We start from the raw sequence: 15,881 nt of genomic DNA, 5'->3' as shown, positions 1-15,881 counted from the left end.
TCGAAGATAAAACTGAATATCCATATAACTTTGTAGAGATCCCGAGTGCTATTCCTCAAGAGAAAGTTTAATCCAACGAAAATAATATCAAACAAAACTTTTAAAATGTATTTAGGAAAAATAGAAAAAAATCAGTATCAAGATGACATTGATTTTTCTCACTCATTGGAACGTTTCTTCATTCAAAAAAAGTTCCTTTTTGAGTATTTCAGAACCTAAAAACAATCTTGAATTTGGTGACGTATTTTTATTTGATGAAACAACAAAATTTAATGCTGTGGGTCTTGTGCTGCACAATGTAAAGTCTGAATGGCCGTAATAGTCTTGTACTATCATGTATGGCAAAAACTGGAATTAAACTGACCTGCACAGCTGCTATATTCCCTTCAACTCTTAAACTATAATATGAACTGAATTAGCAAATTGTATCCAAATTTTACATATTATGTAACTTTTAATATATTTTGCTGAATCATTGCTTGTAGTTCATTATTTGTCATTTGATTTAATATATACTCACTGAAAACTTTTGAATTTAATGTTATTATCTGTATCTGTTTTCCGTGAAATTTACCTTTGCTGTTTTTTATTTAGATTAGGTAAATATTCTTGTAAATGTACTGCATACTGTTATGTAAGTGGCCTTCTGAAATTTTAAGTCACTTTGTATGTTAAAATTGTGATACTTTTTATAAAATTGGATAGCATAATTTGTGTAGCATAGGTGGGTAGTGTTGAAAATTCCCCACAAGCTAATTTTGTAGCGCTTTTGAAGTGCGCTGTTCTTTGCACAAAGAAATCTGTATGTGTATGGTGAATCTGAAAGATTCGTTTTGGTTTATTTTATTTATGGCAGAGCATTCGAGTGCTATCTGCCTAGGGGGAGGGTTGCTTTCGTGGAGGGCTTTTTAAGGGAAACTGACTTGTATACACGTGAATACATGGGGAAAGCCACGAAAACACCCATGCAGCCAACCCGTTCGCGGGATTCGAAAGCTGGACCGAACTACCAGTGTTTAGCGACTTCTCTGCTGCTGGTGAGCCCCTCTGCTGCTGGTGAGCCTGAATTTTAAAAATTTATTATCTATGAGAAATGTCGCCATTTGCTATATACGATGCCGACTGAGACATTTCGCGCTTTTTATAATAAAAAAACATATTTAATTAAAATTTATACGAAGTTTTAATGAATTTCATATGAAAAATATTTCAGATTTCATTAAAATTTCTTCTTTTATCATTTTTGTTCAACGTTGCTGAGCATGTAACGATTAAACGTTCAATACAGCTAAAAACGCAAACGTAAACAAGATAGATTAGAGAAACTTCAGACAGAGAAAACTTTCTTTGTCAACCAATAAAAAAAATCGTGGTAGAGAAGACAACATCATGGTGGAAAATGAACCTTCGCCGTTCTTAATCATCACATTACAAAATATGATAGTAGAAAATAGTGTCGTGACAAAATTTCTCAGTTTTGTTGTAAAAATCAAAACTGCAAACATCGTGGTAAAAAACAAAACTGCTAATATGGTGGTAAAAAACAAAACTGCTAATATGGTGGTAAAAAACAAAACTGCTATCAAAACTAGAATGACGAAAACATTCTAAATGATGTATTTGTGCGTTTCAAACATTTAGAATTCTAAATTTTTGCCAATGTTATATTATAAAAATTCGTAGCATTTTCATATTATAAATTTTCATAGCACCATAACTGCATTTTATACTCTCAGTTAAAGTGCAGTGAACGCTGTCACAACTACCGCTTAGGAAAGTAGCTATTAGGTTTGAAAACACAAAGTAGCATCTTTATTAAACGTCACCTCACTAAGATGACCATCTGCACAGAACAGCAAAGTCATGCCAAACCATGACCGGTCGTCTTAGAAAGGTCGTCTTTATTCACCAATAAATATCCTCTACAGAATTCTGAATGACAATAGACTCATAAACTGCATTTTTATGCTATGTTTTTGTCATTTAATGTGTAGAGACATTAGGTATTTTTTCGAAGCAGGCAAGATGAAAAATGAGCAAACGCCTTCGCCGGGAATCGAACCATGGACCTCTGGAATACCGGCTCAGCGTGTAGAACCACTACACCACGAAAGCAAACTAGGAAGGATGGAGAAATACCTTATAAATGTTTTGTAGCTGCTTTATTTCTACTACGATGTTTTCAAATTGCGAGATTTTGGCATCTCTTAATTTCCTATGACGATATTTTATACGGTGACAACGTTTAAAACGGTGAATTTTTTTCTCTTTGCTTTCTAGCGTATGTTTTATGCGGTGACGTTTCGTCTTGCGTTCTTTTCTCTGGCATATTTTGTCCGCGATATACTTCCTTAGATATGTTCAGGGAACATTGCATAATTCCAGTTTATTATTTGCAATTTTTCACGAAAACCTTCCAAGTGATACAGTGCAAAATTTTCTGTGACAGTGACGTCAGTATTAAAACAAAGACTATATTTGACCAAAGAAATATATTACATAGAGAAAATTGTAAAAACATATTCAGATACTTCTTACAAAAAGCATCTAAATAGGTAAAGCAACCGCCCAACCGCTATAGTTGTTAGCATCGCTGACTGCCGTGCCGAAAGGTCCAGGTTCGAATCCCGGAGAAGGCTAATATGTTTGTAAATGTATAGTGTTCGTGTGGCATGGGGGCCTTCTAAATATGTGGCAAGCCGAAAGTACTCTCGAGAGGTTAGTGGTAGGGTAAGAGGGGTGGGAGACCCTCGAATCAGTTCCAAAATTAGGAGTGGAACTGAGCTAAATTGCACTGTCAGTTGTAAGGTGCTCAAGGCCAAGGTTCAAGCAGTGAGGTGCACACCAAAGACAGGTATTTCTTGCGTTCCTTGCTAAGAGGAATTTCAAGGGCTTGGGCTGACTATGGGTTAGAGAAGGGAGCACTAGTCAACAACAACAGCAGACAATTGCTGAATATACCAAGCATTTTTCCTGTTTTTCTTTTCCTGTTAATTTCAATGGTCCTTGAGCATATTCGCAGTAATAATTGCCACGGCTCCCACTACATTATGCTACTTTGAATAACTTATTTGGAATCATATGTAATAAATTGGATAAGAAACGTAAAAATTAGACGAAAATTGAGAATAAAAATATTTTAATTTTATGAGCAGATACCTTAAATGTTTAAAAAGAGAAAGAATTGAAGTATTTACCTAATAACTGTCGACCTTTACACATCAATTCCGCTACACTGTCACCATTTCTAGCAAATTCTTGGATCTAAAAATTAGAAAAAAGAAACATCAGAACAGAAAACATGAGTTACTAAATATGCATTATTAAAGACGAAATTAAAGTAGCAGTACTGTAATTATTCAATTAAATAATTATTATGTTTGATAGCACAGCAAGGGCAATATCTAGGCAAAGAAAAATATTCTATTATCTATTGCTAAGATTTGAGAAATTAAAAATCGCTAATTATAGGCCTGTTTCAAACCTTTTTGACAATAATTTATGTTACACGTGTCACCAATAAATACTGTTAAACTAGTAAAATACTGTTATACTTTAATTAAATTAAATACAAAACATTTCGTGTGCACAGTTTAAAAAGATATTACGAAACAAGTTTTCTAACTTAGATTACTTTAAGATGCACGTTTCCTATTAAATTAAATATTCCCTAAGTGTACCTATACATATTCCATATACAAGAAGAAAAATGAAAGATGAAAATGAAAAAAAAATGAAAGTAGCTGGTGTCTGGAGATTAAATAGTTCTGCACTCACTAAAACAATACAACTAATCTAGATTTGTAACTGGTACTGAGGAAATAGTATTAAGGGGACATATGACATAATAATTTTCAAAATTTCAAAATTTTCAATATTCGGCTAAAAAGGTAAAGTAGACTGAGACGAATTCAAAAATATATAATTTATGGATGTTTCGAAATTTTAAAAGACCGAAATGTTTCATTAAATAATGTAAACAACCACGAGCAAGCCCGCCTGTCTGAAAGACACAAATATTTGGTGGGGCTACAGTAGAGCTATATTAGATGATAAAAAGCATGTTACTACACATTTTTTTTGCCAAAACCTGTTTTATTAGCTGTTAAAAATATGTTTAGAAGTCTCTCTGACAAAAAAAAAAAAAAAAAAAAAAAAAAAAACTACTGCCAAATTGCATTCACGGAAGAACTCAAAACTCGAATGAATGTTTTATTAATTGCATCCGGACCAAAAACTGCTTTTGTGAGTGTCATCACGTTAAAATTAAGTTTGTTATATGCGACAATATTGTTTCGTGCGTTCGGGTTCGTAATAAATTGAATTCACAAGTAATAATTAACATGTCGTTTCACTGAAGTTAATTAAAAGTGTATCATGTCCTTGTTTCAATGGCATGCATTTTTTTTACTGCAGCAATTTTCAAGAAAGTATCAGACGTATGGGTTTATTACTAATATTTTTATTGTACCTGTATTATCACCAGCATCTTATATATATTTTTAGTATAAATATTTTACTACATTTTTATCACAAACATCTTATGCATTATATTTTTATTATCAATAATCGGCGCATCAGCGGCCGAACGGTAAAGTCACTGAACACTGGTAGTTGTGTCCGAGTTTCGAATCCCGCAAACGAGCTCGCTCCATGGGCGTTTTCGTGGTTTTCCCTATGTATAGCGTATATACGAGCCGGTTTACATTAAAACGTCCTCCACGAAGGTTATCCCTCCTTTTAGGCGGATAGCCCTCGGCTTTGCCATAATCACATAAAAACCAAACTAAATATTATCGATAATTATTTTTAAATTCCAAGTATATAATTATATTATTTATTACCAATAGTAACTACATATTATTTTTATTACTAATTTATTACACTGTAAAAATCTAAGCTTTCTAATAAAAGCTGTGTAATCTGCTATTATTTTCCCTGTGTCAGGATTTGACAGACATTATATTTTCTCTGTCGTGTCGGGATGGCAATTTAATTCTTTCGGCGCAGTGTTAGTACTAAATCATCTCAACGGTCAAACACATTAAAACCCTTGTTTGAGTGCATCTCTTTCATAGCTTGTTAAAAGAGTTTTAATAAATGTACATCTTTATCCTGAAAAATAAATATGCAGAGGTGCGCAGTTAAATTCAGACTAGAGAAAATTGATACCTAGATACCTACAATAAAATGTTTACCAAAGTTTTCAAAAACACCGTACTTGGCAGGATATTAGAGCAACTGCCTCAGGGTGGTTCAGTTGGCATCCTCTGGCTAACCTTTTTTGTGCCAGATATCCAGCTTGGTGTACAAGTAATGCATCTAGTTCTCGAGGCGTTAGCTTCATCTTTCGGGCCTACATGAACAAACATGAGAAGAATTTATGTATATGCACGCAAATTAATAATAATGCATAAGTTTAATAGGATTTTGTTGTTTAATTTCTAAGACTTACATTCCCCCCCCCCGGGGTCGACGTAGAGAACTCTGCGAAGCTATTGTCTAGGATCTGTACTTAGGCAGTCTCAGCTCCGGGGTTATACAAATCTTGAATCTAGTTGTTCTACAGTCTGTCCATTATACGAAAAGCTCTCGTCAGATAGTCTGCAGCTGTCGGTCGCCGTAGAAACGAGCCTTGACCCATTTTCCATAGCGGTGTCTTAAAGATTTACTTTCCAGTTTGCCATCTTGGCGTATTTAAAGATGAACTGGTGACCTTTGGTTCGCCCCTATTTGAAATATACTAGCCCTGTTGCTATAGCGACCGCCACCCTTCAGACACAGTGGCGGGGCTGTTCTTTTCGTAGACAGACAGTAAAGACCCCGCTAAGATGACGTACCGGTCACCGCGGCGATAATTTAAATTTATGCGTCGATAAAATAATTGAGCCGGATGCTAACTTATTTTATTACATGTGTAGTCTTAGATTACGTTATTAGTTTTTTATATTATTTCTTAATTTGATTAGTCACGAGTAGTGCTTTTTATATATAGCACAAAATGTGCCTTTCTGTTTGATTTAGATTAAAATAAAAGGTTATTTAATACTTTCTTCAGTATTTTGTGAACATTTGAGACGTAGCGATAACTACGTCTCAGATGCGTAAGGGTGTAGGAAGTCTGTCTAGGTTTAGTAGGGTCTAGTAAGACCTATCTCGTCTAGTAGGGTTTCTAGGACTTAACTCAGTTGACAGTTCAATAGCAGGCCTATATATGATTTAATTTATAATATTTAATTTATTTTACAATATCTATTTATAATGTACACTGCTCCAAAAAAAGCTACAGTTCTACATCAACCGTTTTATTGAGCCGATTGACGAAATTCGAATTGCGCTTTTCATGGCTCAAAAGCGCGACTTAGGACATAGGATATATTATTAGATTTATATATAGCACTGTTCTAATATTCGTATTTTGACACAAAATCTTACTTTTTCTGAAATGGCATGCCAACGTTTTTCCATGTTTTGATTCTACGGCACAAATTATGCTTAAATATTAAATTTTGTAAAATTTGGTACCAAATTTACAGAGAAATTTAAAAATTTATCTTGGCTAAATTTTTTCAGTTTGCGCCAAGAATAATTAACTTGGCGAAATTCTTAATTTATGGCAACCTACTTACTTTCTTTTTTTTTTTCATTGATGCACGAGAGGAAAAAAAGGTTCATTTTTCATTCTTTCAAATAATCTTAACAAACTGCGTAAACTACATTTTCTTCATTATCGCTTATAAAAGTACGTCACATTTCAAAACGCCTTAGAAAAGTTTGAATAAAAAATTGTAAGTTTTTGCAGGTATGCTTAGAAGTAAATCTACTTTAAGATGATGGCATAAATTTTATAGGTTATAATATAGGTTTTATAGGTTTATAAGTTATATTTTTTTTTCCGAAAAATCTATAAATATTTTAAAATACCAATTTTAAAAATAAATCATAAAAAATGAGCGAATTTTATTTGGATTGAAACTAAATTATGAAATATGAAAGGAAGAATCAAATAAGTTTATTAAAAAAAGATATATTAATAAATATACATTAAATTCAATTAACATTGAGGAGCTAATATTTTGAGAGCTAATTTTTTAAAAACTATTCGGGCGATTTTTTTCAAAACTTGGAAGTTTGGCAAAATTTGAGTCGTAGAATCGAAATAGGGAAAAAAATTTCATGCCATTTTAAAGAAAAACCGATTTTGTGTCAAAATATCTACATTAGAACAATGCTATATATAAATCTAATACATATCCTAAGTCGCGCTTTCAAGAAATGTAAAACGCAAGTCGAATTTCAGCAATCCGTCCAATAGAACGGGAGATGTACGAGGGCATTTCGAAAAGAAAAGATACAATGGCTCGTATTCCTTAAAAAAACATTTATTTAGAAAACGTCAGTAACATCTTATTAACTGGATTATTTATTATTTTTCGACATAATCACATTCGTTATCCAAACATTTGTTAAGTCGGTGCACAAGCTTTTGTATTCCACAGTCATAGAAGGTTGCCGCCTGTTGGAACCCAGCGCGCATGCAATTTCCTGTACCCTAACTTGACAGTCACAACTTCATAAAGAGTTGTCATTGACACTTCCGGTATGATCTGATGCAATTCTTTCAATTTTAGACGTCTATTCGCACGAATTGCTTCCTCTGTTCTCTGAATAAGGGCATCAGAAATCACAGATGGCCGACATGTTCGTCATGGACATCGGTCCTACCTTCAGAGAAATGACGACACCATTTCGTTACATTTTGTCGATTCATAATGTTCCCATAAACAGAAACAATTTCTTTGTGAATATCCGCTGGTCGCTGACCTTTTGCATGAAGAAAACGTATGACGGAGCGCGCTTCGCTTTTGGAGGGATTCTGAATCGGCGCAGCCATTTTAAACACGACTTACTCCAACCAGAATCAACGTTGAAATGCCGAACGACCGCGAGGAGAAAGCTAATGGTTCAAGGTTGACACCTGTGTTGCCAACTTGCTCACCAAAACTTTTTTTTTTTTCCTCTGGCGTACGGTGTATCTTTACTTTTCGAAATGCCCTCGTAGAACTGCTGCCTTTTTTTTTTCGTGTACATTTAATATCGTTTTAATCAATTATCTGTCTAATTCCTACTGATTCTTGATTTAATTCAAAAATTGAATATCGCAAATTACGAATGGCATAGGTATATACAAATATTTTTCCTACATAATTTCAATTGAAACAACAAAGAAATGACTTCTCCTCTTTAATATGAGTCTTTATATGAAATGGTGCTTTGTATCTCGAGATTTTTAACGTAAAAAAGACTTCTAATTAGAAAACTTATAATTATTAATTAGCCTAAAGGGGCATTAGCCCAGAAAGGCAGTTAGTCACGAAAGGGTATTTTGCGGCGAGTCACTGAGATCTTTAAATATCTTTTCAAGTTGCTGCCACTAAATATTATCATCCTCTATTATATTTAAAGAAGTTATGTAGAATCTATATGAATGTATGTACGTTTATCTCACTGTGAAAAAATTGCGGAACCTGGATTCATCTAACTTTGAATAATGTAGTTTTCCACCCGAATCAGGCCCCTGGAAATCCGAATTTTGAGTTTCGAATTTGTTTCATTTATTTCATATTTTGTAAAACTTTAGCGAATTATTGATTAAAAAACTCAACGATTTCAAAGCGAGCAGGGTCAACACTGCGCAGAATAAACATTTTTATCCCCAGCGCGGGCCCCTTTCGGAGTAATATAAAATCTAAAACTTTCATTTTTTTTCAAATATTAATATAACTACATACATTTTATTTTTTATTTTTGTGTGAGAAGCATACAGATACTAACAGATAAAATGGGAAGAAATTGTTTTAGCAGCTGATTTTATCAAGTATTTAATCAAGAAAATTGCTTTTATTTTTTACAAAAATGTATGAATAAATAATTCGAGTTTCATAATAAGTTTGATACATTCAAAAATAACTTGAATTGACCTTCTCGATAACACTGTCATAAACGTCGACACAGACGTCTGACTTTTATCAGCATGTCTTAAGAAGACGTTAATACTTCATTTTATTTTGCGTCTTTTTTCTGTGTTGCAAAGTCTAACATCGAAAACGAGTTTGTAATATGATTTTTATTACTTGCTGGTTTCCTGAGTAATGTATTATACCAACTGATATCATGTGAGGCATCAAGAATAATAAAATATGCAAATAAAAATTAATAAATTATTACATCAAATACGATATATTTCTATTTTTAATAAATCATAAAGTCCTTTAAATAACTTCATTATTTTGGATTAACAGTTATTTAACTTCTTTTTAAAAAAGTTAGGTATAATATAAAATTTATATTCCAAATTAATCAAGTAAAGTACATTGCAGTAATCATGTCTTTTCTATTGTACTCAGATTAAGATTTATTTCACTTCAGCAGAAAATCACTCAAAGTCATTTGCAAGAGTCTGTATAGCTTCGACTTCAGTTCCAGTCAGTTATAAAAATAAATGCTAAGAAGATCTCAAGAATGTTTTCAACTTTGAAAAATCACGGACATTAATTTTTAATTCCTTCTACGAAGTAAAGGAATTGCGTGACATCTGTACGTAAGGATAGAATAACGGTCTCTTTTACCCAAAACGGATTGCAAAATGATTTAAAATGCATTCAAAAGAGATTTATTTCGTGACGTTTGTACATACGTATTTGTGTATCGCATAATTCAAAAAAGAACAGCTTCAGAGAGTTAAATTTTGAACATAGGACTGCTATAACATATGGTTGTGCACCTCCCCTTTCGGTTGCAATCGGCCGCACCAAAAGTATATATATATATATATAAAGTATATATATATATATATATAACCACTCTGTTACACGGCTGGGTGAGCTCAGTTTATATTAGTTTATATTAGTTATATATTAGTAACTTGTGCATTTTTTGCTTTAAAAATCATTGAATTATGTTGTTCTTATGAATTATTGAATTATGTTGTTCTTATGAATCATTGAATTATATTGCTCTAATCATTGAATTATGTTGCTCTAATTAATCTGCACAAATTAATTAGAGGATTAAGGTTCCTCTAATTATTCTGCACACTATAGTTGTAGCATTATTAATAATTTTAAAAGTTGTTTAAGTGCGGCTAAGCCCAACTTAGCAGCTCTATTTGTTTACATTTAAAGCTTAGAATAGTGAATTAAGACAGTTTCTGCACCTTCAGTGTCTTTTTGCTGAATGGGACCAGAAGTAAACTTTAAGTTTTGTACACGGAAAATTCTGCCTACTTGTCCACTGGCCGAATTGCATTTGATGTTTTATGTTTTTCTATATTTTTCAATTTTTAATGAAGATATTTTGAGGTTTTATGTATTTTTGACGTGTCGCGAAGGGAGAAATTGAACGAACTTGTCGCGAATTTAACGAGAAATATAGCTCTAATGAAGTTCAAGGAACTAATTTAAAAAGAAATGCAGCAAAAATTGCGTATAATTTAATGGGCCGTACAAGGAAGTCCGCATCATAATTTTTTTTTTTTGTCACTACTGTATAAAACTAAAAATATTGCATTAAGTTTAAAGTCAATTCTTCCCTTTTTTAATATTGTTCAAAAAGTCTAGACATTTAGCTAAGTACCGTAATCAAAACATTTTTTCTAGAAATATGAAATAACAAAATCAATTACAAATCAATCAAATACCCAAATCAAAACTTAAAACATGTAGTAAGATTCAAATTCAAAACACTCTGAACATTGATTATTATTAATAAGCAGTATATGACACTGATAATCATTTGCAAAATGTAAACAAATGCATTAATATTAAAAGAATTATTCTTACCCAGGCGAAAAATTCACTGTAGTGTTACATCCAAAGCGCGAGAGAAATGCATCATTTACTGCGTTTCAGATGGCGTGCTGTTAGCGTAGTTAATATATCAAGAAATTATCTAGCCTTTCACCTCTGAACTTATCGCTTACTTGTCTGTTTTACGCTTCAGCAACCGTGTAAAAGAATATAAACTGCACTATCAGTGAGTAGAACTCTTATTTTATTTCGATAAGTTTGAGTATGCTAATTAGGCAATATGCAAATAAAGGTAAAATAGCAATACCACGATAAAGGTCAAATTTTTAGGCAATCAGTCAGCATTCTGCTATGTAGCCATTTTCATATTTTAAACAGTACATTCGATGGAGCATGATAATAGCTTTTTTTAAATATATATATAGTTTTGGTTGAGTGATTTAATTTTATCTGCTAATGGATTTGAACACTGTGACTACAATTTGTTAGCCATGCTGCAAAAAGTATTTTTACGATTTTTTGTATATTAATTTTAGTGAAATCATAAGGTATTTTCCCGCCTTCTTAGCATGCCTTTGTAGTGTAGTGGTCTGCACGCTGTGCGCATATTACAGAGGTCCGTGGTTCGATTCCCTGGAAGGGCGTTGCTCATTTTTCATAACACCAGCTTCAAAAAATACCTAATGTCTCTACAGTGGCGCCTGAACTAAAAGGATGGTGGATGATAACTCTCCAGACCCAAGATTTGGAGATTGGGTCCGCTAAAAATTCAGTCGAACTTTAAAACGGGGAGTATATAAGGGATTTCTCCCGCCTTCTTAGCATGCCTTCGTAGTGTAGTAGTCTGCACCCTGGGCGCGTATTCCAGATGTCCGTGTTTCGTTTCCCGGGAAAAGAGTTGCTCATTTTTTATCACTCCAGCCCCAAAAAAGTACCAAATGTCTCTACAAAATTGTATGTTAAATTGTATTTATTTATTTATTTCGTGTGCGTATAATATAACATGAAAATCTAAAGAAGCGAATCTTGCTGGAAAGTAAGAATACAGGGGAAAGTCTATTAACCTTCAGTAAATGGCTACCTTATCATAAATTGGCTGTAGTTTTGGCGACTAATTTTTGTCGCCAAATTTTGGGGGAATCGCCAAAACTCGCAAAACATGGCTCTAATTAACAGACGTTTCGCCAAATTTGGCGATACAGAGACCTGGAATATTGGTGCTGTCCGTGTGTAACTGTAATGGGTTTTGTAACTGAATGACTATTATTGATGCTATGTGTAGCTGTAACCATATCCGGCCCTCATATACCTTCCAGTCATTTCTAGAAGTACTACAGATTACTGGGCGGCCGGGAGAAAACTGTATTAGAGCAACTTTCGGAGTAGTAATTTATTGCGTTTGTTTTAAATAAAACTAGTATATACTCCAAATAGTGTTAAATCTATTAACATAAAGGCTCAATAAATTTCAAGATTTACCGTTTTGATGATTTTCTTGATGCTGGATTATATTCCGAATACCTGCTAGGAAAAAAAGACTAATATTTTCTTTTGTGAATCATTTATTGCGTAGAAATAATCATCAGACATAGCTTTTTAGCCCAAAGGAGCGTTAGCTCAGAAGGCCTATTAATTTCGTTTTGTCATTTTGCGTCTATTCACTGTAAATGTTTGTGCCACTTTTCAAACTATTGCCACCAAATATTATCGTCCTGTGTTATATTTAAAGAAAATTAAATAATGAATAATAATGCATAAATGTATCTATGTTTCTCGCATTGTGATAAAACAACGGTACCTAGAGCTGCCCAATTTCGAACAACGTAATCCTCTTCCGAATATGGGCATCTGAAAGGCCCAAATTTCGAATTTGTTTTATTATTGATTTCATATTTTGTAACACTAACGAATGTTTGATTAAGAAACTCAACTACTTCAAAGCGAGCGATGGAAACACTGTACGGGGGAAAAAATTATCTTTTCGCGCGAGACTGTGTATCGGAAATTCTTAAGATATGCTCATTTTAAAATTATTTTGCGATATTGCTTTCGAATTCATTTTTATGGTTTAAGTGCGAAGAACATGACATTTAATAAATAAAGGTCACACACAAAACGTTAAGAAAACGTCCCTTTGGGAGTAATGTAAAATCTGAGAGCTTTCAATTTCTTTTTATATTTTCCTTATTATTTTATTTTTAAATTGACACAATATTATTTACATCTTTAGTTTAAAATTATAATTATTTAAACAACAATATCCAATTGCAGCCGATTCAAAAAACCTTTCAAAAATTGAGTTCAAGTTAGAGCTGTAAACAAAAATGCTGGTTGCCAAACCCCGCTCGAATCAATAACTGTTTTCTTCTTTTTTTCTTCGCTTTCTTTTACCGGAGTAGTTGCCATGAAGGTAGTCTCAACAATTTGAAGAAGAAATACATTTAACTTTTACCGTTTCCAACATTATTCCCTCACCAGTAACGAAGTTACGACATTAAGTATACGTGGTGAGGAACGAAGAGACAGTTTTAGGATTAATTCCAATCTCGAAACCGGACGAGCAGTTTTACCTATCTACCGGAACGGGTCTTAGCTGTCCGGTTTCGAAAATGGAATTAATCCTAAAACTGTCTCTCCGTTCCTCACCACTTAGTGTCACGTCTCAGTTCAGTTATTCAGTTAGTTCTTTAGTTACTATTGTTGCAAGTTTGGTTCCGCTTCAACTGTGATATCTGGATTAGCTTTCTCTTTGCACTTAGGTTGTATTTTAAAATTGTATTTTAAAACTACTTTTAGTAGTCTGAAGTATAACTACTAATTATATTGCGTGAACACTTGTATTGTTATCTCTGATAAAATTTCTCTGATAAAAATTTCACTGTTCTCTTATATTTCTTTTGAAAAGAATAAATTTCATTAACCTCTTATCGGACTTCATTCAGTCTAATGCGAACCCATAGGTACGCAACAATGTATATTTGCATTTACAAATTAGCACACATTAGCATATAGACTATGTGACAAAATGCTTCAGCTTGATTTAAAATAAATAAAATTGTATGGACAACACATGATTTCCTTGTACGGCCTATTAAATTATACACAGTTTTTGCTGCATGTCATTTACATTTATTTCCACCAATTTCATTAGAAATGCATTTCTAATTTGATTTGTAGAGACATTAGGATATTTTTTGGAAGCAGGCAAGATGAAAAATTAGCAACGCCTTCGTCAGGAATCGAACCACGGACCTCTGGAATACCGGCCCAGCGTACAGAACCACTACGCCACGAAGGCACGCTAGGAAGGCGGGAGAAATACCTTATAAATTAATTCAGGTCCTACTTCCGGAAAGGCAAAAATACATAAAAATTCGAAACATCTTCAGTAAAAGTTAAAAAATATAGAAAAACGTAAAACACCGAATACAATAAAAACAGCTAAAAATATTTTTACAATTAAAATTAGAGTTTCTAACCTAAAACCAATAATTCGGTTAGCTGGCAAGAAGACAGATTTTTCAATGTACAAAACTATCAGTTTACTTTAGTCCCACTCAGCAAAAAGGCACTGAATTTGGTGCGGAAACTGAATTCACTATTATTCTAAAAAGGTTCAAATGTAAAAAAATGGCAGCTGCATTAGTAGCACCTAAATAACTTTTAAGCTGCTGATAATTCTACAACTTTTGCATGCAAATTAACGAAAGACATAAGAGCTTTAACAGGAGGTTCATAACAACATAATTCAATCCCTTTTAAAGCAAAAAATGCCTAATTTACCAACATATAAGAATTAATATAATAAGCTTACCGAGCCGGGTAACAGAGTGGATGTATACGTTTATTGCTTTCAATTACAACCAAAAGGAAAGATGAACAACTACATGTTATAACAGAACCATATACAGAATTACAACGCTCTGAGTCTACTCGTTTTTGAGTTATGCGAGATACATACATACGTACGTACATACGTAAGGAAAAACATATCACCTGAATAAATTTTAAATCAGCTTTATAATTCGTTTGGGAAAAACGAGTCCTTTATTCTGTCCTTACGTACAGATGTCACGTAAAAACACCTTTAAATTGCATTCGATAGCGCTCAAAATGGGTATTTTAGTTGAAATACAATACCCGTAATTTTTCACGATTGAAATACTTGCTTTACTTCGTACAAAAATGAAGGAAAAAAAAACGGCTGTTTGTTAAATAGTTTGAAATATTATTTTTGAGCTCAAATGTCCAAAATTAGATTAAGAATATCTGAAAACCTTTAAAAATATTTTTCTTTCCCATCAACATCCTTCTTGCGTGTTTCAGGCAGCGTATTCTTGCGTTGTTTCAGAATGTTTCTTGCGTGCTATCAGTCAATTACAAACAAAGAATAAGTAATATTGTATTTCCTCATAACAAAATAATAGGTAATGAACCGAAAAATAGCGTTTGCAGATTAATTTGAATTAAGACTTAAATTGAACAATGTTACTATTTTCCGTTTTTCCTGTTCTTATTAAGTAGAGTATCTTATTAACGCAAAGTATCTTTCTACTCTACGTTTCCTTGTGTTACGTACCTATCTATAAATCTTAAGTAACCAAGTGATCAACAGGGACAGGGACAGGGAAAAGTGGACGGAGCACCAGAACTTCGTCAGTGACTTTTACAGGTGTTGCTCCGCCGCACTACTGTACCCCGCTGGGCTTTTAGTTGGCCCGCATCGGATGCTAGCCTACCAAGACATTTACATAGTAATTTTACATTAATATTAGACTTACGTATTGAATATACAATTACAAAGGCATAGTATACAATTATTGCAAAGAAATTAACCTATCAACAAAAGTTGGATTATGGCAGATTGAAATAACATAATTACTTCGAACATACATACAAACTTTCATTGTACATTGTACTTCATACAAACAATATATTTACATTAGTATATCTAGTTACATCTAATTAAAATAAACATCATTTTAAGGAGCTAATTGAAGATTTTTTTTTTTTTTTCATTTTATCATACTTAGTTGAATTACTAAGGCGAATTATCTTATTAATACATTTCCT

General features: G+C 33.0%; 1 protein-coding gene across 3 annotated transcripts in view; it reads right to left on the bottom strand.

The window, feature by feature from the left end:
- The window catches only part of LOC118184970 (uncharacterized), a 120,706-nt gene extending 109,726 nt beyond the window's left edge, over window positions 1-10,980 (bottom strand). Inside the window, exons 1-3 of one of the 3 annotated variants that reach the window (XM_085817675.1) lie at window positions 10,842-10,980; window positions 5,222-5,356; window positions 3,198-3,264 (exon numbers count right to left, since the gene is read on the bottom strand). In XM_085817675.1, the coding sequence (XP_085673801.1) occupies window positions 3,198-3,264; window positions 5,222-5,347 (193 nt within the window). In that variant the 5' untranslated portion in view covers window positions 5,348-5,356; window positions 10,842-10,980. Of the gene's footprint in view, window positions 1-3,197; window positions 3,265-5,184; window positions 5,357-10,841 lie in introns of those variants that run through there. The other 2 variants (XM_085817676.1, XM_085817678.1) reach the window with 2 other exon arrangements.
- Window positions 10,981-15,881: the final 4,901 nt, after the last annotated feature.

Source organism: Stegodyphus dumicola, chromosome 5 (assembly GCF_044657685.1).
Source record: "Stegodyphus dumicola isolate Sdum_Otavi_A_Nest chromosome 5, ASM4465768v1".
In the NCBI taxonomy this organism is placed as follows: domain Eukaryota; kingdom Metazoa; phylum Arthropoda; class Arachnida; order Araneae; family Eresidae; genus Stegodyphus; species Stegodyphus dumicola.
This window is presented reverse-complemented; position numbering and strand designations above follow the sequence as displayed.